At 38.4% G+C, this 22,059-nt stretch overlaps 3 protein-coding genes across 4 annotated transcripts; 1 reads left to right on the top strand and 2 right to left on the bottom strand.

The window, feature by feature from the left end:
* Positions 1-1,443: 1,443 nt before the first annotated feature.
* Positions 1,444-3,646, bottom strand: mrpl15 (mitochondrial ribosomal protein L15). The gene is made up of 5 exons (XM_004081141.4): positions 3,476-3,646; positions 3,171-3,328; positions 2,506-2,671; positions 1,940-2,063; positions 1,444-1,859 (listed from the first exon to the last, which is right to left on the bottom strand). Exons 1-5 carry the CDS (start codon positions 3,578-3,580, stop codon positions 1,522-1,524), a joined length of 891 nt encoding a protein of 296 aa, XP_004081189.1. The 5' UTR covers positions 3,581-3,646; the 3' UTR covers positions 1,444-1,521.
* Positions 3,647-4,215: 569 nt separating this feature from the next.
* lypla1 (lysophospholipase I) lies at positions 4,216-8,846 on the top strand. Its single transcript, XM_004081139.4, has 9 exons — positions 4,216-4,631; positions 4,726-4,757; positions 4,838-4,903; positions 4,982-5,029; positions 6,263-6,333; positions 6,420-6,493; positions 6,828-6,929; positions 7,084-7,260; positions 8,033-8,846. The coding sequence occupies exons 1-9, from the start codon at positions 4,563-4,565 to the stop codon at positions 8,090-8,092; spliced, it is 699 nt and encodes a 232-aa protein (XP_004081187.1). The 5' UTR covers positions 4,216-4,562; the 3' UTR covers positions 8,093-8,846.
* On the bottom strand, positions 8,757-15,476 carry LOC101160855 (regulator of G-protein signaling 20). Of its 2 annotated transcripts, none has more exons than XM_020712429.2 (5): positions 15,030-15,476; positions 14,085-14,245; positions 11,540-11,626; positions 11,211-11,445; positions 8,757-9,695 (listed from the first exon to the last, which is right to left on the bottom strand). In XM_020712429.2, exons 1-5 carry the CDS (start codon positions 15,114-15,116, stop codon positions 9,507-9,509), a joined length of 759 nt encoding a protein of 252 aa, XP_020568088.1. In that variant the 5' UTR covers positions 15,117-15,476; the 3' UTR covers positions 8,757-9,506. The 2 variants fall into 2 exon arrangements, with proteins under 2 accessions (XP_020568088.1, XP_004081190.1); XM_004081142.4 differs by having other exon boundaries at positions 14,085-14,248; positions 15,030-15,474.
* Between the last annotated feature and the right edge of the window lie 6,583 nt (positions 15,477-22,059).

Here is a 22,059-nt window from a genome sequence, read left to right as displayed (position 1 = left end):
GCTCCTGTCTTGGTGCAGGAACATCTCTATTCTTTGCAAATTAGTAATTGTATTCTGCAGTGATAAGACTCTTATCTGTGGAACTGATGAAGTCCCACTTCTGAGCCTTGTATGTCCTTCGCTTTTAACATCTGTGGTGTTTTCCGTTTCATCCTGATTCACCCTCTGACACTCGACTGTCCTCTGCAGACAGCAAAGGAAGATTCTCGCAATTAGCTGTAATTAGCTCTAATTATTACCCAGAACTTGACTGTCACTTGTGAGACACCGTGTCTGTCCTAAACGGCTCATTCACGGCAACAATCTGCTCAGCTTCTCCGGCAATGTCTGAATGTTTAATTAAAACGTGTGAACTGGTTAGACTCAGACATTAGATTATTTGGAGCGCCAACTGCAGACAACAAAACGCTGACAAACTCTCCTGGGCCAAAGTAAATGAATGGTTTCCAGTTCTTCCCTGTTTTCATGCAAACCCTCAGCAGCCACACGTTCACAGGCTGGATGTTTGCGTCTCGGTCACTCCTGCTCCCTCTCTGCTGCTCGTCTGAGACCTGATACAAATTCAAAAGGATCTGCTGCTTTGAAGATAAGCGCTGTAGTTCTGCCATAAACAATGATTGTGCTGTTTCTTTCCTGTGGCGTGATTTATTTAAAGTATTATGCTATAAGAATTTGGGCTGGTTTTTCCTGGCAGGGCTGCCTGTGTGTGTCCACTGCTTTATGAGACACTTCAGATTGAGGGGAGACCTTTGACATAAGACCATTTTATCACAATTAATAGGAAAGCCCATTCTAAATATATATATTTTAATACATATATAAGGAAAACACCTTTTCTTTAATGATTACTTACATAGAAGAGATTTCTTTTTAAAATAATGCTATTTCCTTTCATTAAAATATTCAGCGTTCCTTAAAACAATGTGTAAAATGTCAAACTATTAATAGAGCGGCATTTTGACTTTAAAAATAAATATGGGTGTATATTAAATAGACATTTATATTAAGCAGACATTACAGCCTCAGACATAATCTGAAAAGTCAATTTAGTCCCAAAAACATGTCAATGTAACATGTTTAATGAAACTTTCGGCACTTTTTTTTTTAAATATCTGAGAAGTCATATGATTGTTTGCCTTTGATTGTATCCCAACAGGGTGAGGAGGGGGAGTTTGGATCCATTGAACATCAGGATACAGCTGCCTATGACTAATTTCAGACTCCCCTACTAAGGTCCGTGCAGCCCGCTTCACAAGTAGCACACATCAGCGGGCATCTGTTTCCTGTTTTCATTCTTTGAGTTATCTTATTTTCCTCATTTCCTCCTCACCTGCTGCATCTCGCGTTCCTTCCATCATCTAACATGAGGCAGATACGCTCAGACTCATCAACATGGGGTGTGCGCAGCATTGACTATCATTAAACCGCATGAAATCTACAAAATTGAGTCTTTAAAGGATTCCCTTTATTTAAATCACAGCATTATTTTCAATATAAAATAATATACTGTACACAAAGAACCTATGACGTGTAGTATTTCAGCAGTTTTTCATCAGTTGGTTTCAGAATTTTCCTCTCTGCCATGTTAACAACCCAGCCTGGAGAGAGCCCAAAGAAGACCTGTCGAACATCCTTCCTCATAGCCAACATGTGATAAAGTTCGTCCCTTGAAATATCTGGCAACACGTAGCCGTACTTCTGCGCCAGGGCCAGCCGGGCCTGCTGGATTTTGTCTGGATCGGCCAAGTAACCTCGGTTTTCAGCGCTCGTGTAGTACGGAACCATGTCCTCCCCGGGTAGCATTCGCTTCGGGATGGGTTGGCCACGCATGAAGAATGGCACGGGCCTGATGAGAATCTCTGTAAGAGAAAAACACGTTACAGCCCGTCCTACTAAAAGCATGGACATATGAAACTGAGAGCGCTCACTGGTTAGTTACCAATACTTATGGGATCATAGAAGCTGGTGGTGATGACGCCTCCGTTTCGTTCGACAGCAGCGATGGCTCCTTCAGATGCTCTCTGAACCTCTATGTTTATTTTGGCTGCAAAAATATCAGAACCCTGAAAGAGCAAAGATAAAAAGGAGCAGGTGAACAAACATCTTTATCTGTGTATGTTAGACAATGCTGTCCTGCAGTGCCCCCTGGTGGCAAGAGTCAGTTCTGGTTGAAAATGTTCGTCTAATAGCTTCAAAATCTGAATGCAGACTTGTAAAAATAAAAAAAGGTTTGCATGAAAAGTTAAAAAACCTCTATAGCATCTTTATTGACATATCAAAGTGAAAATCCATTAAGGATTTATTTAATAAAACCCAAATTTGTTCTTTCTTCTATTAGCCAACCTTCAGGAGAGTAGTACTCATGTATACATATTTACAACAGACTATTATGGAAAAATATAACTTTGAGTTGGATTCTAACTCTTTACAGTGTGTGTTTTAAACAAGTACAATTTAGAGTTACCCTTAACCTCTACTAAGAAAGCACAACAGAGACCTGGTTACCTCATCAACAAGCTGGACTCCATAGTCCCTCTTCAGAGGCTGGATCGTCACTCCTCTGGCATTGACGAGCTGGGTCAGGTCTATGGGCTGGGTCGGGTCAACACGGCCCAGATCGATCAAGTACTGCAGTCGTTTCAGTGACAGAGGCTGGTATTGAGGACGTCGACTAAGAAAAACAAAAAAGACAAACTGGTCTTAATGAGATTTTCATTTATCTTTCCTACAGAAACAATGCAAAAATCCACGTACAAAATGGAGAAAACCTTAATGTTTTATTGGTCATTTTGACTGAGAATATTTGATTTCAATCCTCAAAGTTTTACATGAGTTCAGTTTGAAGTGCCAGGTCTGTCAAAACAGTTTGATGACGATAAGCGTGTGTTGTTGTTGTTGTTTTTTTTAATGAAAACATGAAGTTGAAGTATTTAAAACTTTAAATCAAATATGATCTTTTGAATAAAAAAAATGAAATAATTTAAATTCACAGACCTTATAAAATACATACTGTAAATTAGTTAAAATCATAATAATAATAAAGAAGCCTTACAACTAGTACTTTAGAATTGTTTTTAAAAATTTATTAGAATCCATGTTTACTTTCATAATTTTTGGCAATATTAACATGTCTTCTTGTTTGAACGTATATGAAGCTGGATGTTGTTTACCTGTGTCCTTCATTAAAGCCATATTTAGGTATAGCTAGATAAAACGGGGTCTGCCCTCCCTCAAACCCCAACCGAGGACGGGTCCCCCTCTGCCGCTCTCCTTTGTGACCTCGTCCGCTTCTGTTTCCCCCGTGCTGTCCTCTTCCCCGTCTTCTCTCCTGAAACACAAAAGCGTTAGTTTTATAGTCCAGCAGCCATGCATGGTCAAAACCCTTCACAGGGTTTAAGCTAACTACTAGTAGCTACGTTAGCAACACAGTGTTAAATAAATGTTAATATAACAAAAGGAAGAAAAGTAAAATTACCCGTTTTCTCGCTCCTGGCTCAGGCCGTAAATTCGCTAATGTAATTCGCGGAAGATTCTGCAAAACATCCAACGCTTTACCACCAGGTTTTTTAGGAAAAGACATGATTCCGGCTCACATGCCAAAGTTAGCAAACCAAGGACATACACATCACGTGATTTGGCGGAAGCGGATGTAGGGGAGAGGAGTTTTCTGTTAACTTCAAATTAAAAGTTTGAAAACTCCACGAAATAAACTTTGCGTAAACTAGTGTCAAAGTCAGTCATGAATATTAGATTTGATTGAAAAATAATATTTATACATAGTCTTCTTTGTTGTTATTTTTAATGATAAATAATTTAGGGAGCCCAAGCATGTTATTGTTTGTTCAGTGGCTACATTCCCTCCTCACTTTTAATGTTTAATATTAGCCCATCGTTGCTCCTTCATTATAAACTTTTGACAATTTAGACACCCAGCTAGTAAATTATTTCAATTATTTTTATGTTTGTAACATTTTTTTTTTTTTACTAAACTGACTAAATCCTTTAGAATCAGTTTTCTAACATGTTTTGGCCACATTTTTATTCAAAAACAACTTTTTGTTGCAATTTGTTTTAACATATTTTATAAATCTGTAACTTGATCCAGCTACTAGCAGTAATACAAGCACTTTCGCAGCAAGTGTAAATTTTTTTTTTAGTGGTCACTACTCTTACTGTGAAGGCAAATCAAAGTGACATGTTTTTCAACCAATCACATTTTCCCTAAAGACGGGGAGCAAATGAAATTAAAGGTTGTTGCTTCGGGGGCGGGGCTACAAAGGTTTGTCTTAGCAGAAGGCGAATAGCGGGCGAGTAGCTACTGAGCTGACTTGGCGTGTTGTTTACTTGGATATTTCCCTTTTTTTTTAAAAACAACAACATATCCATCTACAGGTGGCAGGAGGCAGCGCTACTTTATTCTGGATGGCCAGCAGGTGTTTGTTTATTTTAGCGTCGTTTGTGCTCTGAAGCCCGTAATTTCGACTCAGATTGACAGCAGGTCACGTCGTTATTAGCAACAAGGTGCTAACATCCCCCGTGCATATCAGCTGTCTCAGCGCTGTATGTGCGGCAACAACATGTCAGCGCCTTTACCTGCCATAGTGCCTGCTGCCCGGAAAGCCACCGCGGCGGTGAGTTTACAACAAACAACACAACGACAAAGAAAGAAAGCGTTGATTTCCACGCGCCCTTCCTGATTAGTAGTGTTCTTGTTGTTTTGTACAGGTCGTATTCCTGCATGGACTTGGTGACACTGGGTATGAAAGACAGGCTTCTTCTGTTCTTAGGTGCTGAATAGTTTCATAAAGAAAGTGTTTGTTTTTGTCTGTCTTGACAGGCACGGCTGGGCAGAGGCTTTTGCTGGCATCAGACTACCTCATGTGAAGTACATTTTTCCACATGCGTAAGTTTGGAAAAGTCTTAATTGCTCTGATTGATATTTGCATGTACTTGCTCAACTCCCCTCTCTGTTTTTTCACAGCCCCACCATGCCTGTCTCATTAAACATGAGGATGTCCATGCCTTCTTGGTGAGGGTCACCGTTGTTTTTCTTTGGACCTGTTCATGCCCGGTGTGCATGTCAGATGCCCGACTGCTTCTTGAACGTGGGTTTAGCACACGGTGCTTAAAGTGGACTGTTGCTACCCAAAACAAGCGCATGTACTCGGCGTTAAAGGAGGTGTGCAACGTCAACGGAGTGCAAATCTTGCTCCAGGCTTTTTTCTTTCAAAGCTCTATTCCAATATATGAAAAACTTTGTCATTTAACTGCAATTTGTAATTTCTCCTCCAAGATTGATTTTCAAACGCTTGGCTCTTCCGTGTTTTAGAAGGGATGCCATCCATCGATACTACCAAACCCGAGTCCCTGATTAAAGTTCAACTTTTATCGTTCAAAATGAACCTTTTGACCTTATAAATGTATAATAATATTCATTTCTCGCTATAAACAACCCCAAAGCAGTCATTTTGATCCATTCACGCATCTTTGAGCATTTATCTGAAACCCTGCTCTCTGAGCACCAACCCCTCCCAATCCACAAAAATGAGCGGGTTCTCACATTATGACTTCGCAAAGTGAAAGAGCAGAGACTGAGCTGTCAGCTCCGCCCCCTGGCGAACACACACGCCCACTTCCTCAGTGGAGCCAGGGGTGATCGGTTAAACGCTTTCCTTTTATATACACAATATGCACATCCACAGCCGATGCTGCCGAGGCCGGTTCTAGGTTTACCCACAAGGAGTAAAAGCGGAGCCGTAGAGATCCAGGCGTCTTACTTCCGGGTAGGAAATTAGCTGCGAAAATAACTCACATTTCATAGGAAATGTGTTCTTTAGAGTGCCAAAGGTAACGTATGATCTAATATATGGATGTCGTTTATTCTGAAAGGCTGAAGAATAGCACGATATAAGCCCTTTAACCCTTGTGCTATCTTAGATGACCCCACCTTTTACATTGATGTGTTATTCCTACCATGACAAAGGTGGATAAAGGTGGAAAGATTTCATGTAATCCATGGACACCAGTGAAGATCACAAATCATTGAAGAAAAAAGGTTCAGCGCACTGTCTAATGGGTCTAGATGACCCAACTCCCAATGCAATAGTGCCTAGGATAGCACAAGGGTTACAAAACTAGCCAGAGCTTTGAACATGGAAGACCAAAGGGTGCATAAACGAGCGTTTACGTCGACATTTCACTGGAAGTGGTCGCTTGAATTCCCATTTCTAGTGTGAACATAACAAAAGTTTGTCTTTTTCAGGTTTGACATCTATGGGTTGAGCCCAGATGCAGATGAAGATGAGGCTGGAATCAAGAGAGCTTCAGAGAATCGTGAGTCTTTAATGTGGGTTTTAGTTGCGAGTTATTTTATTGCAGATTTGTCAGAACTTTTCTTTTTTTCTAAATTTGATTTTCAGTTAAAACCTTGATAGAGCAAGAAGTGAGGAATGGCATCCCTTCACACAGAATTATCCTGGGAGGATTTTCACAGGTAAGTGTTGCAGATGTCAGAGGGTGCAATAAATAACATAAATCAGTGTAAAATATGACTAAAGCACTCTTTTGTTTTGTTTTATCAGTTAAAAGCACACTATAATTACATTTATTCAATAAAAAATATATCAATTATTTCTTTTTAGGGCTCAAAAGAGATCACTAATACAAAAAGATGTTATGATTTAAAGGACAAAAAGCCTATTTTTGTTGGAATCGGAAGCTTCGCACCACTTCCCTGTTGACATGATGCTAGAAGTGTCTTGTCTGTTGTCTGTGGTGATAAACAGATCCTGTGTGAGACAAACTGGATGGTGGGTTTGTTTTTCCAGGGTGGAGCATTGTCTCTTTACACAGCACTGACAACTCAGCAGAAGCTGGCCGGCGTGATCGCTCTAAGCTCCTGGCTTCCCCTCCGCAAGTCATTCCCTCAAGTTAGTCAAAACTACCGTCTTCATCCTTCCAGTTCCAAAACATATTCCAAGTAGCTGCCAATAGGCGCTTTCATGGATTTGAGCAATCCTACAGTCATGTGATAATCGGTCGTAATCAGATCATAGGAATAACCCTAATCTCTTCTATTCTCAGGCAGCAGCCAACAGTGCTAACAAGGACATGCACGTGCTGCAGTGCCATGGAGACGCAGACCCTCTGGTCCCATTGATGTTTGGCACCCAGACGGCAGAGAAAATGAAGAGTTTGATCAACCCGGCAAACATGGCCTTCAAGACGTATCGAGGTCTACCTCACAGCACCTGTCCTGAGGTCCGTGTGCTGCGTCCTCCAACCGGTTCCCTTCTTTGACTTTTGTCCTGTCCTGCAAAAATGGGGCAAAAATCTCTTATGGGCGTAAAACATGTGTTTCAAAATCCACTAACGAAACCAAAAACGTGTCTGTGATATCAAAAGGGAGTTTGGAAATGATTATGGGATAGCTGCAGGTTCTACGGCTTGGCAGCCGTTAATGTGACAAAGTGTAAAATTGAACAATTTCCACATTTTCGCACAACTTGAGAACCGGAAACGTTTTTCTAAGCTATTTTTTTACGACATTTCAGACACACTCCATCTGGTTAAGTCTAAAACCACAACCAGAACTTTTTTTTCTTCTTTTTACCAGAATATTGTGAAGTTTTAATACATTAATCTTTGGCGTTAAATATGAATGTTTTAGAAATGTGAGCATTGTTGGCCAAAAAACAACAACAACCCTGTTGTGAAGATAAAAAAATTAATTGACTTTTGTCGATTCTTCTAGAAATTACATAGACCGGTTTGTCATCCCTAGGTGACCCAAACATAAAATAGTTGCTATGGAGATGAAGCTGACAAAAAAGCCAATATATACATTTTTTTATGATGAATTTGTCACATATGGTTCTTAGCAGGGTGGCTGGGGAAGAGGGGGAGAAAAAAGCGTGTGTAGCCGGTGAGGGCGGGTCAAAGGGTGGCGGCAAGAGAAGGGACAGGTAGCACTTTTGCGGGCCTCACAACGCCGCTCGTGGCTTTAATTCATTTATGTTTCTGGCTTTTGCAGGAAATGGTGGACGTTAAACGGTTCATAGAGAAACATCTTCCCGCCGTTAGCGATGAATGAACTTCGGGCATTTTTGTTTGGATTCAGTCAGAGCTCCACTCCAGCGAGACCAGACCGGAGGAGCACCGACTCACTTGACAAAAAATCCATGCTGCTATTCCATAGATTCAGACGGGGACTGGGACAGTTTTCCTGGGAGAGGCATGACTGGCGCGGTGCTGCATTCTGACCTGGAGCCATGCGCAACCCTCAGTGTTACAGCAGAAATACCTTATTTGCTTGATTGTTAAGATCTTGCCATTCAGATGAGCCATTTCTTACTGGAAATGTGTTTTAATAACCAGGGCTATACATTATGACTTAGTATTTACTTTCTTATAAGTATTTTTTTGCCATAATTACTTAGTGTAGTACTAATTAAAGCTTGTGTTGATTCGTTGAATTAGATATTTCCAATGTAAGATCCGTTCTTTGTTGCTTACAGATTTTTAAATTTGGATTTTGCTGCTTTTTATTTTTGGATTTATCTTAAAAGAATTTCTTTCGTGTTTATTTTTAAACAAGCTAAACATGTGGGCTTCTTGAATGCCTTAATTTGTCTTAGCATCCTCTGAGGGCAATTTTGAAAATCATGTGTAATTTCAAGGCAAGCCAGTGCAAAGCTTTAGCTTTAGAAAAGAGTGGAATATTCTGTGAATGTTCAAAAGAAACGGACAACAAAACGTGATCTGATTGTGCTTTATTTAAATTGTGAGAATTCAAATAACTATTTCACACAAATTGGTTTTAAATACACAAATATCAGTGGTCATAATCATGTATTCAGTGTTTGCTTTCTTCCCTGTTTGGTTTAAATGAAATATGTGACTAACATCACAGTATTGGGACACAGGCGAGATTGATTCCGGGCGTCAGCTCATCGAGTCGTACAAAGTTTCGTCTTTGAGAAAGAGCTGAAAGCACCAACGTGTGAAGTCACTGTCGCACCATTCGTGTTTGAGCAAAGATGCTTGTGTAGAAGATGTTATTCCAAGGCACTTTCCTTCTTTTTAGGATTACAGTTAAAGAAAACCTAGACGTTTCTACAAGAACTGGAAATGCATTAAGGCTCACAAATACACCTAAATACAAATGCAGTGCTTACAGATACATGCTTCCTTTCACTAAATAAGGTAGAAAAGTGCAATGTGGAGCGCTAGGGAGTATTTATAAAAATATAGATTTGTTTTTTTTTTTCTTTTTAACAATTGCAGTAACTGATGCTGAACCTAGCGCTTGATCTAGTTTGCTCTGAGGGTTTTGGTAAGCTAATGGTGGGTAAATAAACAGCAGTTACAGCTGGACACAGACTGGGAGTCTTCAGTTCTCCACCAGTTGGTCTGGAAATAGCCGGACGCCAACACGAACATGAAACTTCTCTGTGTGGGATGCATGCGCCGCAACCTGAAGTGCCTGGCAGGGTGGGGGGGAGAGTCTATGGCTCTGGAGGAGCCTCCTCCAGGTTCTTGAGGAGATCCGTGTACATGGACGAGTTTATGAAACGAGGGTACGAGTCTCTCTGCATCAACGTGTAAATCTGCTGCTGAGCATCGTCGAATGTTTGAGAGGTCGGCTCCAGCATGTTCTTGTTGATCACCTCTCGAACGCGTGAATCCAGACTGACCTGGAGAGGAGGAGGAGGAGGAGGCATAGTGAGGAAAATATTGAATAAGTCACCTGCTGAGGTTAATGCTGGGCAAAACTTGTTGGACTACATACAATTTTTAAGTTTTCATTTGACATTTTCATACCTGAAATTAGATTCTGATGTTTTGCTAAAAGTCCACAAAGATGCTCTGATACTTTAAACATTACTTACATACAGATTAATAAAATTTTCCGCTCGTATATTATAAAAAAAAATCAACGTTTTGTTTTTAAAAAGAGGTAATAATCCTTTATTTCCTTTTTTATAACTACAAACCTAAAAATAGTCATATATAGTTTATTATTGGACCGCATTGATTACCAATTGGAGAAAATCCATAACATTCACTGTATGTCAATGTTATGGAACTGGAGCGAGTGAGCATGATGTCACCCAGGCTACAGGAAATGAAGTCAATTCGGTCCCCAGATGACATCAGTAAGCTGCGATTGGTCCAAATCGGACCAACCTTTTCTGTGGCAACTATTCTCACCAATCAGGAGTGAGCTTGTTGGAAGTCCACACCACTCAGGGCTGGACAATAAACCGATTTTATCTAAAAAATGTAAACATTTTTGGGAAAATTTTAGATTTTATTTTCCCTTGCACTCTGCTTTCTTGGGTTTCCGTTGTTTAGAGTAAGGTCAACCTGCCCATTTCAGCAAAGAGGAGCCTGTTACCAAACACGAACCGCTTCTTCTAATAGAACTAGTTCGGTTTTGTGACTTCTGACAAACGACGTGCTGTTTGAAGGCTGTTGCTAACGAAAGTGCGACAAATTTCTGTCAACACCTGAAACAGAAACTCTGTCAGGTGCAACAAAAGTTTCTCTTCACGAGTTGCTGAAGCTAGTGGTAGCTCACAAAACACATTGCCGCTTTGTTGCACTTTGTGTTCAGGCCAACTTCCAAAGAAGATGTTTAATAAAACAGTTTTTGTCATCATTTGTAATTTTTGTTCAGAGAAAGTAAAGGGAGAAAATCAGAAATCGAATTAGGTGTGGAAAAAATCGAGAGGGACCTAGCTGCAGGCAAGATGGAGCCTGACATCATCGGCGGCTGGTTGCGGAAAGTACACAACTTACCCTTACCTTAACCCTTGCCCAAAAAAAGGTTCAAAAATGTAAAAAAAAGAAGAAGAAAAACTATTAAAGCTTAAAATGGAGAAAATTTGTTTATTTTCAGGCGATATGGGGGAACTTTCAGTTCAATTCGAGGACTTCTGGTACTGGATGTTGATGTCTGCAGCCAAACAGGCTAATTAAATTATATAATATATATAGAAGTCTATAGAAGTCTACGGGATTTTGGCTTCTTGGAGTTAATGGGTACCATTTGGAACGCCTGGGAAAAGGGGTCACTCAGTCCAGTTATCATATACAGCCAATGATCCATAACAAACTATATGATCAATTTTGATTTCCCTAATTTATCAGTTTTTTAACAGAAACATATTGCCTAGTTTGACTGTATATTTTTCAGTAGTAGTCACCTCTTTTGGAGATAGGATGGAGATGAAGTCCTCATAGATCTGACGTACTTTCTCCTCCACCACAATCTTGTTAGTCTCCTTTTTGAGCTCCTCACAGGCGAGCCAGAACATCATGTTCTCCTCGCTGAACTCTGTCCTCAGGAACTGCCTGAAGCAGCTCCGTCCAGCTGCACTTTTCATCACCCTTTCAAACGACACTGCCCAAGAGTTAGCGTCTTCCAAAGTGGGCTTTGGACTGGAGAAAAACAAAAAAAGAAGAGATCAAGTTATTCATTTGAAGGCTTTACTCCAACATGCTAAAGGTGTTTGTCGTAAGGTGGTGCAATCACCTTTCTTCACAGTTATTGGTTGTCTCTTCTGTCCTGTGTTCAAATGTAGATCTCTGTATGGTTTCGTCTTCCCCTCTTACAGTCAAACTGAAACGAACATCCGTTTTAACATCAGTTCACCTCTAAAGTGCATTTTAAGAAGCAGCTGAAAAAGAAACCATGTCCAAATGAGAAGTAGCTTTCTTGAACAGAGATTTTCATCACAGCGGATGACTTCAGAGGAGGTCATTCCATGTGTACAAGTAACATTTCATGTCACAGCTGAGCCTTTTTTTATATCATTTTTACTTTTAAATGTTCCTTTTTCATCCACGTAAAAGTGTGGATGGAAATATTTCACTTCCTGAACATTTTATATGCTTAATCAACAGAAGCAGCCCCATACTATGATAGTACCCCCACAGGCTGGCAGAATAGGGAATAAGGTATAAGATCTAGGTCATGCCATTTGCTGTTTTTGTCACCTAGGAAGATTTTGGGACAGAACAGGGTAAATTTAAAGTCAAACACCGTGGTAAATGTTTTGTCTTTATCTTGGGGTGAAGTTTAGGTCCTCTATTTTATTTCAGATCAGTATTGTTGATGTAAATTTGAGATTACACATCTCGTTAGTCCTGATCTCTGTAAACTCACAAAAGTTCCCTTACTTGTTCTGTGGTTTTGACTGAAAACTTTATGAACAGATTTGGATCTTTTGAAATGTTCGTCCTCTTTTCAGGACATAGTTTCTGCAGGTCGGCAGTGGTTCATTTGAAATTTGCCACTGAGTTGTGGGCGGGTCTGTTGGCGTGGATTAACACCCTCCCCCCCTTGTTGCTGAGAGCTCTCTGTTTACATGCTCTCCCTCTTGTGGCCCACCAAGTGTGTTTTCTATGTCACAAATAAGTTATTTTTCCAACCTCAATTTTTTCATCTGCTCCTGATTCACATCAATTTGGAAAAAGAGATAGTCAGAAATGTAATTTTAAGCAAAAATGTCTTTAAATATCTCCTCCATCATCAGAAAAATGCTAAATTGTGTTAAAAAAACACAATTGTCATCAGAGTGATTGAGTCTTTAAAAAACGATATAAACCATTGTTTTTCCAGGTTTCCATCATATAATATGTCGGAACCTCTCCTAAAGTATCTTGTTGTTGGAATGTTTCAACATGACAATACATTTTTCAGCCTGGCTGGTAAAGAAATAATGAGTGTGACCCACTCTCATTAGGGGTAAATTATGTTTACAGGCTCTCAGCATGGTAATCACTCCAGTACTTTTCCCAAAAATATGTGTTTAATTAGTTTAGTTCAGTCTTTAGATCTAAAAAAAAATAAGTCATCTTAATTATAATTCAACATCATAATCTGGAAATTGTAATGCAACATTGCCACAATCCTTTGTGTTTATTTCTCATAAAGCTGATTCAACCCCATCCAGAGGGAACTGTTGCGTAAATAATAAAGTGTATCAACTGCCTTCTTCATTGTGTGGGTCTCACCTGTGTGTAATTAAAATGTTCCCAGTACCTGTAGGAGCAGCTGGGCTTTGACTAATTGGTTCAGGTGAGTCCACAATAAACCCTATTATATGTATGATGATTACAAGGCATTTAAATACATCGTGGCGACAACATATATTCTTGTCCTCAGAGGGGGGAGTTAGGAATGAGTTAGGAGTCGACCAATTAAAACTAAAAGTGAAATTCTGTAAATTATTGCAGAAATAACCTGATGTTTTGCTGTTCATCGACCAGCAGGAACTCACATGTAGTAGCTTGCAATGAGAGACAGACTGGTCTCATGCACAGAACACACAGTCTGGGATTACAGTACAGAAAGGGAAAGTATGCTCACTGCAAATATTGGTTTGTTTCTATATTTAGTCTCAAAATGAGAACAAAGCTTTGAGATGCATTTTATTGTTTGGATCACAATTGTTAATGAGGTTCCATGTTTATTTTTTATTATATTGTGAGGTTTGGCAATCTATTGCTTTTGTGTTGAAACCAGCTGTACTTTTATTTATTTTTTACCTCAGTTAATGTGTGGGGTTTTAAAAATAGCATCTTTTATTTATGTAAAACCAAAAGCTGTGCATGAATGATCAACATCACAGGCTCTGAAATGAAAAGAAGAAAGGACAGGGTGCAGTACTGCTGTTGACCAGCGTGTGGCTCTGCAGTTTTTTTCCCCCACTCCACCCTTTTGTTCAAATATGGTAATTCCTCAAAACTTCTTAAGGACAAGCTAATATCAACTTCATAGGCATACAATTTTTAGATTCTCGTTTATTTATTCTATATTTGTGCAAACACATTTTAAAGATAAGTAAGTTTAAAGAGCTGACATTTATAACCAAAGCAGCACATTTGATTCAAATACCCAATATTAGGTGACTATTTTCTAATTAACTTATTTTAGAAGTTGATCAAAATTAGATATTTTTGTTTTGTGTGGAATAAGACAGTACATTTTATTTGGAAAAGTTGCAATTGGGCCCAAACCGCATTTGTATTTTAAACTATTGGTCTCTTATCTGGAGAAAAATGCTGTGTGTTACCAGGAGCAGCTACAGCAGCAGCACCAGCAGAAGCAGCAGGCGTTTGAGGCGTTCGTGGGGGTGTTTCCCATTCTGTGGCGCGCTTGGAGGACACTGGCAGCTGCTTCCTGATGAACCTGCATCTGTCTCTTGCGCATCTCCGCCCGCTCTGAGCCCATGGACTGCTAGCAAAGGAAATCAGGGATATTAATGGGAGATAACGCACCAGGAAGATGCTTCACAAACAATTAAATGATCAGATTACACATCCAAAGCAGGCCTGAAATGTTTCAGAGTTTCCCCGAATAAGCTCTACTGATTGTCATGAAGGGGAAATACCTGCGGAATGCACTTTAGGATGTTGATGTGAGACTTTTACGCACGCGAGCTTGAAAATCGATGTGTTTGTATCCACAAACAGCGCTTAATGGGCTGCAGCTTAACAAATAATTGAGTGAAAACAGCTCAGGAAGCCATCTGCAGATATTCCACTGAGTATGATGAACAGCAGACCTCCACGCCTCCCTCTCATTCCTCTCCGCGCAGGGATGAGCAGTGATGACAGCGACAAGGCGTCACTCTGGACCGCAGAGATCGCATCCATCAGTTGTATCCTCGGGAGGATGCGCACGCGTGATGGTAGACGCAAGAAAGGCGCTCACCCCCAAAGCAAGCAGCCATTTATAGTAACACAATGAAATTATTTGATCGAATAGGGTGAAAATGTGTGTTCTGACAGAAAAACAAAAATCGGCTGTATAGGTAATGATGTCACAAATCCAAATCGCTTTGGATGACTTATCCAAAATGAATCCTAATATCCATCATGCTGGAAAGATGAAGATGCTCCAATCTCAAAGGATTCCCTCCGTTATTTTACCATTTAAGACGAGTGTTTAAAAAAATGGTACGAGCAGTACAAAAAGGCTTATTGTTAGAAAAAAATATATACGAAGGATTACTTACTGTGTCACCATGAATGCCAGAATACAGGTGATTTTCAGCTCGATCACATCCGTCTGCATCGATTTGACACAAACCAGTTGGTTTCATCTACGCGCATGCGTTTCCTGCAAGTGTGCAAAGATTTTTCTGCGCTCATGCATTGATGGCCAGAACACAATGTGCGCTGCCTTCTGCGATGGCTTCCTTCAGGACAGGCTGGAGCTGGCAGGCTGTTGCGCGGCGCGCATCACAGTTCCGTCACCGATGACTTGAGGAGCAAAATTACGCAGAACTTCATTGCAGCTCTGTTGTCACTGATACATCCCTTTATTGTCACCCATGTCTTCATTCATCCACAGCTTTATTACCTGTTAAAAAAATCTGAATCTGAACGCGTCATCCTGTCCGTAAATGACGCAGTTCCTCCCAAATATTTAGATACAGCGCGTCAACGCTTTAAAAGACTCAGTAAAACATCTGGAAACCTCAGTTTCAACATCTGTTATCGTTCTGTCTCCTGGTTCGGCTGATTAGGCCTCGCATCCACCAGAGGGCAGTGTTGATTCAATCAAAAACACTGTGGTCCAGCTTTCCAGTACAGATGAGACACCATGTAGAACAGAGAAGACTAGAAGTCAAGTCAGTACGGCTGCAAACTTTATGTAACTGTGAGCCTCTGAAATATAAAAAACAAACCCTGCGAGGCGTCTTTTGGAGATGTCATGGATGTCATTTTTAAAAATGTATTTATTCTTTTTCTTTTTTTAAAACGTTCTTTTTTAGTTCTATCACCATGTCTGGCTACTGTTAATTTCTGCTACACAGAACAAACAAACATAAAAATAAAAAATAAAACACAGTTAAATTACCGTAACTTTAAAGACCCACTCCACTGAAAATGATGTTTTGGTATTTTGAATCAGTTATTGTAGAATTTTTCTGATGATGGAGGACAAATATATAAAAGATAATTAAGCTTAAAATAGCATTTATCAGTATTTCTTTGTTCATATTGCAAATCAGGAACACACAACAAAATGTCGTTAGAAAAAAATCTTATTTTTGATGTAGAAAATATGGCCACAAGGTCTCTGCTCTGCTCCATTCTGATGCATCCACTTGTAGACAAATAGATGCACATGCATCTTAATTTTCCTTTAATTTTGAGCTGGCATTTGGCCCACAACTGGCTGTAGGGCTCCAACATTGCTCCCCAGTGTTATGTTGGGTTTGTTTGTGTCTGTAAGCTAGTGGGAGAGAGTGTGAACAGATGGATGATTAGAAATGGGGCCGGCTTACTCCATGCCAACAGTCTCGGCCACAACTAAGAGCTGAATTTCAAATAAACTACTATTGCTCTGCAGAAACTATGTCCTAGGAAGAAAAAGTTTTTTTTTTTGTGGCTAAAAATGGCATCATCGTAATAAAAAGGCCACTTTTACTTTAGATCAAAAGATAATCGAAGTAGGACTTTAAAAACTCAGAATAAAAAAAATTGTTCTTGGGTTCTCCAGGATCGAAAAAGAAGATCTATATCAAAAGTTGTGTGAGCAATTAGTCTTAATAATATATTTTTGTCCAAACTGAGGAACATAACAAGTAAAACACAAGTGTGAGTCAAAGGGGTAGTAGAGAGGAATGTTTTTGAAAATAAACTGTGACTTTTTGGTTTAAAAGTGACCACAGACTTGGAAGGACACATTACAAAGCACCCACGTCTAATGTACAGAAGAACATGTACAAGGTACACTTATGTAACAAAACCTTAAATTATAATATGTTTTTGCTTCACAGTCTTACTCTGATCATCTCAAACATTCAGAAAATGTGAGAAAAATCTAAATGAGCTAAACTGTGTGTGTTTGCTAAACTCCAAGTTCATCCACATCCTAAAGTCTCAGAGGGAGACAGATTATCTCCAAGTCTACAGTTGCATAAATCCTTCAGAAAATTTGTTCTAGTTTTTTTTTTTTACTTCAGCTAAACCCATGGAAAACTGCTGCATGATCTAAGCAGAATAGGATTTGCAGAAAAAGTTGCATGAGCAGCAAACTCATTCACTAAACGGAATAAATATACATTTGTGAGCCCTGTTTTGCAGCTTTATTGCACATCTTGGTATAATCCGTCACCTGGAGTTACAAATGCAGCAGAACGAGGTGTGTCCATCACATCCCTTATATATGACAAAACGCTGTTAAACAGATTCAATATGGAAGAGTCTCTTCCTCAAGCCAACAACATAAATCATACTTGTTGTAGCTGCAGTAATGTTTGAGAGTTATTGCCTCTTTAATGGACCCTGCTCTCTGGTGAGATAACTATTACTGTGATCTACAGCTGGAACATATAAACACACATGCAAATCTTTTCAGCGTTTTGCAAGGACCTAAGTGCCAATAAACTGCAAGCAAATCTGGCTTTGCTCTATGAATCTCATTTAAAATTTCAATGCAGTTTCTGCTTCAAGAGCCTGCAGCCTCCTGCAGAAAGATCCAGCCTCAGAAACCCGTTTGGTAAATCACCCATCCAGCTCTCTGCTGAGGCAGCTTCCCACAGAGCTCCTGCACAGAAAATGTGCTCCTGCATTCACTCGGAATATTATGATTCCATTCTGTAGCTTGATACATTAAAAGTCATCATTTCTACTTTGGAAATCAGGAGACATTTTTTTTGTTGGTTGAGTCTCAGGAATAATTGTTTTCCACCAATTCTCTTTACTGTGTAATCTCCAGACTTTGGGAGGCTCAGCAGAGTTTATCTCAGAGCTGCAGAAGTTTCCGCTATAATGATTCTGCTTCCTTTTTTTTTAACTGTCTGTCTGCTCAACAGTTTGGTCGGCTGTGCTGGACTGTCGCTGAGTGCGAGGGTGGCAGGAACAGCCCCCAGGCCCAACAGGGCTCTGGCACGAGCAAGTAATTGAGAGGTGAGGACACCTGAAGTGTGCTTTGGGGAAAACATCTCTGCCACTCAGAGCTTCAGCTGCACCAACATTGCAAGCAAGAAAACAAAAATCAGAATGAAAAAAAAAACACATTTCTGCACAAACTGTAAAAATGTTAGAATTAAATATCTTGACCATTTATTAAAGACTCACTCCATTGAAGACCATGTCTTTGATGTTTTTAACATGATCCTGTAGCATTTTTCTACTGATGAAGTAAAGAAAATTCACTTAAAACAGCATTATGAGTCATTCTTTATTCCGAAAAAACACATTTACAATAGATCAAAACGTGATTGTAGTGAGTCTCTAACATTTAAATTTTCCTTGGATCAGAAATGATTTACCACTGTGCTGTGAACATCAAAATCCCCAAATCTTAATTCAATTCAATTCAATTCAATTCAATTCAATTCAATTCAATTCAATTCAATTCAATTCAATTCAATTCAATTCAATTCAATTCAATTTTATTTGTATAGCCCAAAATCACAACAACAGTCGTCTCAATGGGCTTTGTGTGGATAATCTTCGAATTTGTAGGTCAAAATTCAGAGAATCTTGAAAAGATCAAGGTCAACCAACAGTTTGAAATATATATACATATATATATATCCTCCATCATCATTAAGTTTAACTAAATTAAATTAATTGTTTTCACTTTTTATATTAAACTTTTATGCTGAACTTACATATTACAGACAGATCTTATACAGGGCATTAAAGTGTTGCATGACAAGAGGATTGAACAAAAAAAAAACAACAACAACTGGCTTAATTTAAGAATAGCATGTACATTTTACAGATTAGTTTGCTATTTTTAATTTCTTAATCCATTAAGAAACTACAACAACCGTTTTCTTTGTTGCAGAAGCAGATGGGCTGTTCTTGATTCTGAGTTGTTGCTTGGCGACCAGCGGAGACTCACTCCAAAATCATTACTCTTTATTTCTGTCCCACAGACGATCTTTTTATAATACAAAACCCAAAGTTTTCAACAGCAGGACATTTTATCAGCAAGTTTCTGTCTGATTAAACTGCAACCTTACGTTGAAAATGTGCAGACCTTCACAAAGCAAGTCATGCAAGTTGAATCCCTTCTGCGCAGTAGGATGTATCTCTTCCCAAAAATAAATGATTACATGGTTTTTCAACCAGGGTTTTCGTAGAATTGTTAGTTATATTTTTGTTTACAAGATATCATTTAAGGGCAGCTTGCATATATCAGTTCTTACTGGTCTATATGAGGACCCACTCATTCTCGTGGAATACACAGAAATGCATGAATGGATCAGAATACCGCTTTGAGGTTTATTTTCATGAGAAATGAACATTAGATTATACTGAAAAGTTCAAAAATTAGATATTTCTTGATAAAGACACTTTAAAAACACCAAAAGCCCAATAAATGTGTGGCAGAGCTGAAAAATACTCCAAAACAATTTTTTAAATAACCTTTTGTTAAGAAAAGATCTTAAACCTCTTAAGACCTGGCATCCACATGCATGGACATGACACTTTGGGTTATACTACCACAGTATTTTTTTCTGCTTAGCTGGGACTACTTGTGTGGAGGGTTAGCTCAAATATTAGCCTGCCTCTCAAGAGGTTATTTGCTGTCAAGTAATTTTAAGTAAAATGTTGCTGAAATAAGGCACGTTTTTTTGAAATTCTCTCATCATTGTTCTTGCTGAATATAGTCTAAGAACTAAACTTCTTCCTGGATAATTAGTTTTCCATTTTAACCCAAGTCACTGTGACTTTTTAGAAGCTAATTTCTAATTATTGGAAAAAAAGTGTTTTCTGAGTGAACATCAACACTTATCCACCGAGGACCTTAACTCCCATCCTGCCAGTCAATCCAGATAGATTATTATATCGACATTTTCCTTTTGATAAAAAGAGAATTTTACCTGATTTGTTTGTGTCGGTGATGGGATGCTGAGTCAGCGTTTTGGGATGCAGTTGTTTCTTAGTAAACAGGAGGCAACACTCCAAGACTGACACGCAAAATGAAAATCATTATTTTAAATCTTTGCTGCAGGGAGAAGGACTTAACTGATGCATATTACCTTGCAGTAGAACATTACACTCCTATATTTTATTCAGGACTCAAATAAAAAATGCATGGTTCTGACTTGAGTTTAAACAATGTGCCTTTGTGCTGGAATTACCCCCAAATCCCTGCTTTCGGGTTGTGGGCTTCCAAAGCAGCTCTGAGAGTTCTGTGACACTTAATATTTAAACTTTGATTTACAAAAAGACTTACATTTGGAGATTAAGTTAAAAAAAAAACAGTTTGGATTTAGCTCACAAATGTGCTTCTTTGTACTTTTTCTAGTCAATTTGGATCTATTTTCTTGCCAGTTTCAAATATATTTCTGGGTTCTTCTTCAACAGCTCTGTTCACATCTAAAATGGATTTTAACTAAAAAGATTTGATTTTAACTTGCAATATGATCTTTTTCTGCTAGAATAAATATTTTTCAGTTTTACAAACAGACTTCACCTTAGTTTATCAATGATGATTCAGTACAAATGAGCTTAAATACAGTTGCAGGCTGTATTTTCTTTAACATTCAGATGAAAAAACGTTTTTTCTTTACATAACTTTAGCAGCAATTTGACCAAAAATGACAATAGGCGGGTTCAAGAAGGTTAAGATGACTAAATGCAGCATTTGGAGGATGTAAGTACCTAGCAAAAATGATTACTGCACATCCTTTTTTGATAATTAATTTTAAATATTTCCCTTTAAGTTGCAGATTCGTGCATGAAATGTAAAAATCTTTTTTTTTTTTTTAGAAATCACAAATCATTAATATCAGGTTTTAAAAAGTCTTTTCCTTTTCAAATTGGTTCTGAGTTTAACATCTAATCTTGCTTGAATGAAACCTCCCACTGAAAAACATTTTGTACTGAGAGCAGTAGAGGACAAATAATATGGTTTTCATTTTGTTTCCCTAACAAGGTTACTATGGTGGCTTCTCTGTGAACCAGAGCATGAGGCAACAACAATAAGTATGGCTGGAAAAAAAAGATACTCTCGACATGGATCACTGTAATGAATTTTATTAAATCCACAAAATTAAATGGTTTTCTTGTTATGAAAGTTGAAATGAAATAGCTAAATTAAGTAATGAGCTGCTGAGTCACTTTATAAAACTTGCTTTCTTATTAATTAAAACACAATATTAAACTGGATCTCAAAGTCCCACTCTGAACATCTTTTGATCTATTTTGAAAGCGATCTCAGAGTTTTTTTTTTTTAATTATGATTATGCTCTTTTTTGTCAAATTCACAAACCTGTGTCATTCTCTTGGACAGTGGTCCCCAACCTTTTTTAGGCCACGGACTGGTTTTATGTCAGACAAGATTTTCAAGGAGCGGTCACTGAAAATCCCGGTCCGACGTTTTGCATTTAATATCTTTAAGCTTCGGTTTTAAATTAAGATGCTACTCAGAGAGTTTTAGAAACTCAGAAAACAATGGTGGATTTATTTTTTCTTACAGATAATGAAGATTCAATGAAACAAAATTGTTGATTTGTAAAAGTTGTTTCTGATTTGTCAATAAGTCAATAAAAGCAACACTACAGTTTTTTTCATAGAATTTTAAACTGAAATCTAAACCAAGTCTCAGTCAGGGCAGAAAGATTTATCATATTTTCATCGGAGTTTGTCCCAAAGATGATGTTTGAAAATCATGTTACTTTAAATTGTGCTTTGTTCTTTTAACTTGGGCTTTGTGTTTCCTGTTTATTCAATTTTAAATTGACCTAATTTGTAGGTTTTTCTTTTAAGCTTTTACTTATAGTCTTTAAAATGTTTTTCTGTCTTATTTTTTCTGTTTTGGTTTATTTTCCTGTTGTATGCATTACTGCAAAAACGTCTATTCATATAATTACTGTGGCAAGAATATGGCATCATCTTCTTATAGTTATGCCAATTTTTTAAAATTTTCTAATCAGTGTATTATAATTTCTGAAACGGGTTTGATATTAAAGCTATTTTTTGTAATTGTTTTATTGTCTAATTCTATACTTAAATGCTTTAAAAGTCAAATCAAATCAAATCAAACCAAATCAAATGCTTTCATTTCAATTC

The sequence above is a fragment of the Oryzias latipes genome, chromosome 20 (genome assembly GCF_002234675.1).
Source record: "Oryzias latipes chromosome 20, ASM223467v1".
NCBI lineage: Eukaryota > Metazoa > Chordata > Actinopteri > Beloniformes > Adrianichthyidae > Oryzias > Oryzias latipes.
Note: the sequence above shows the minus strand (reverse complement) of the source record. Positions and strands in the feature narration are given on the sequence as shown.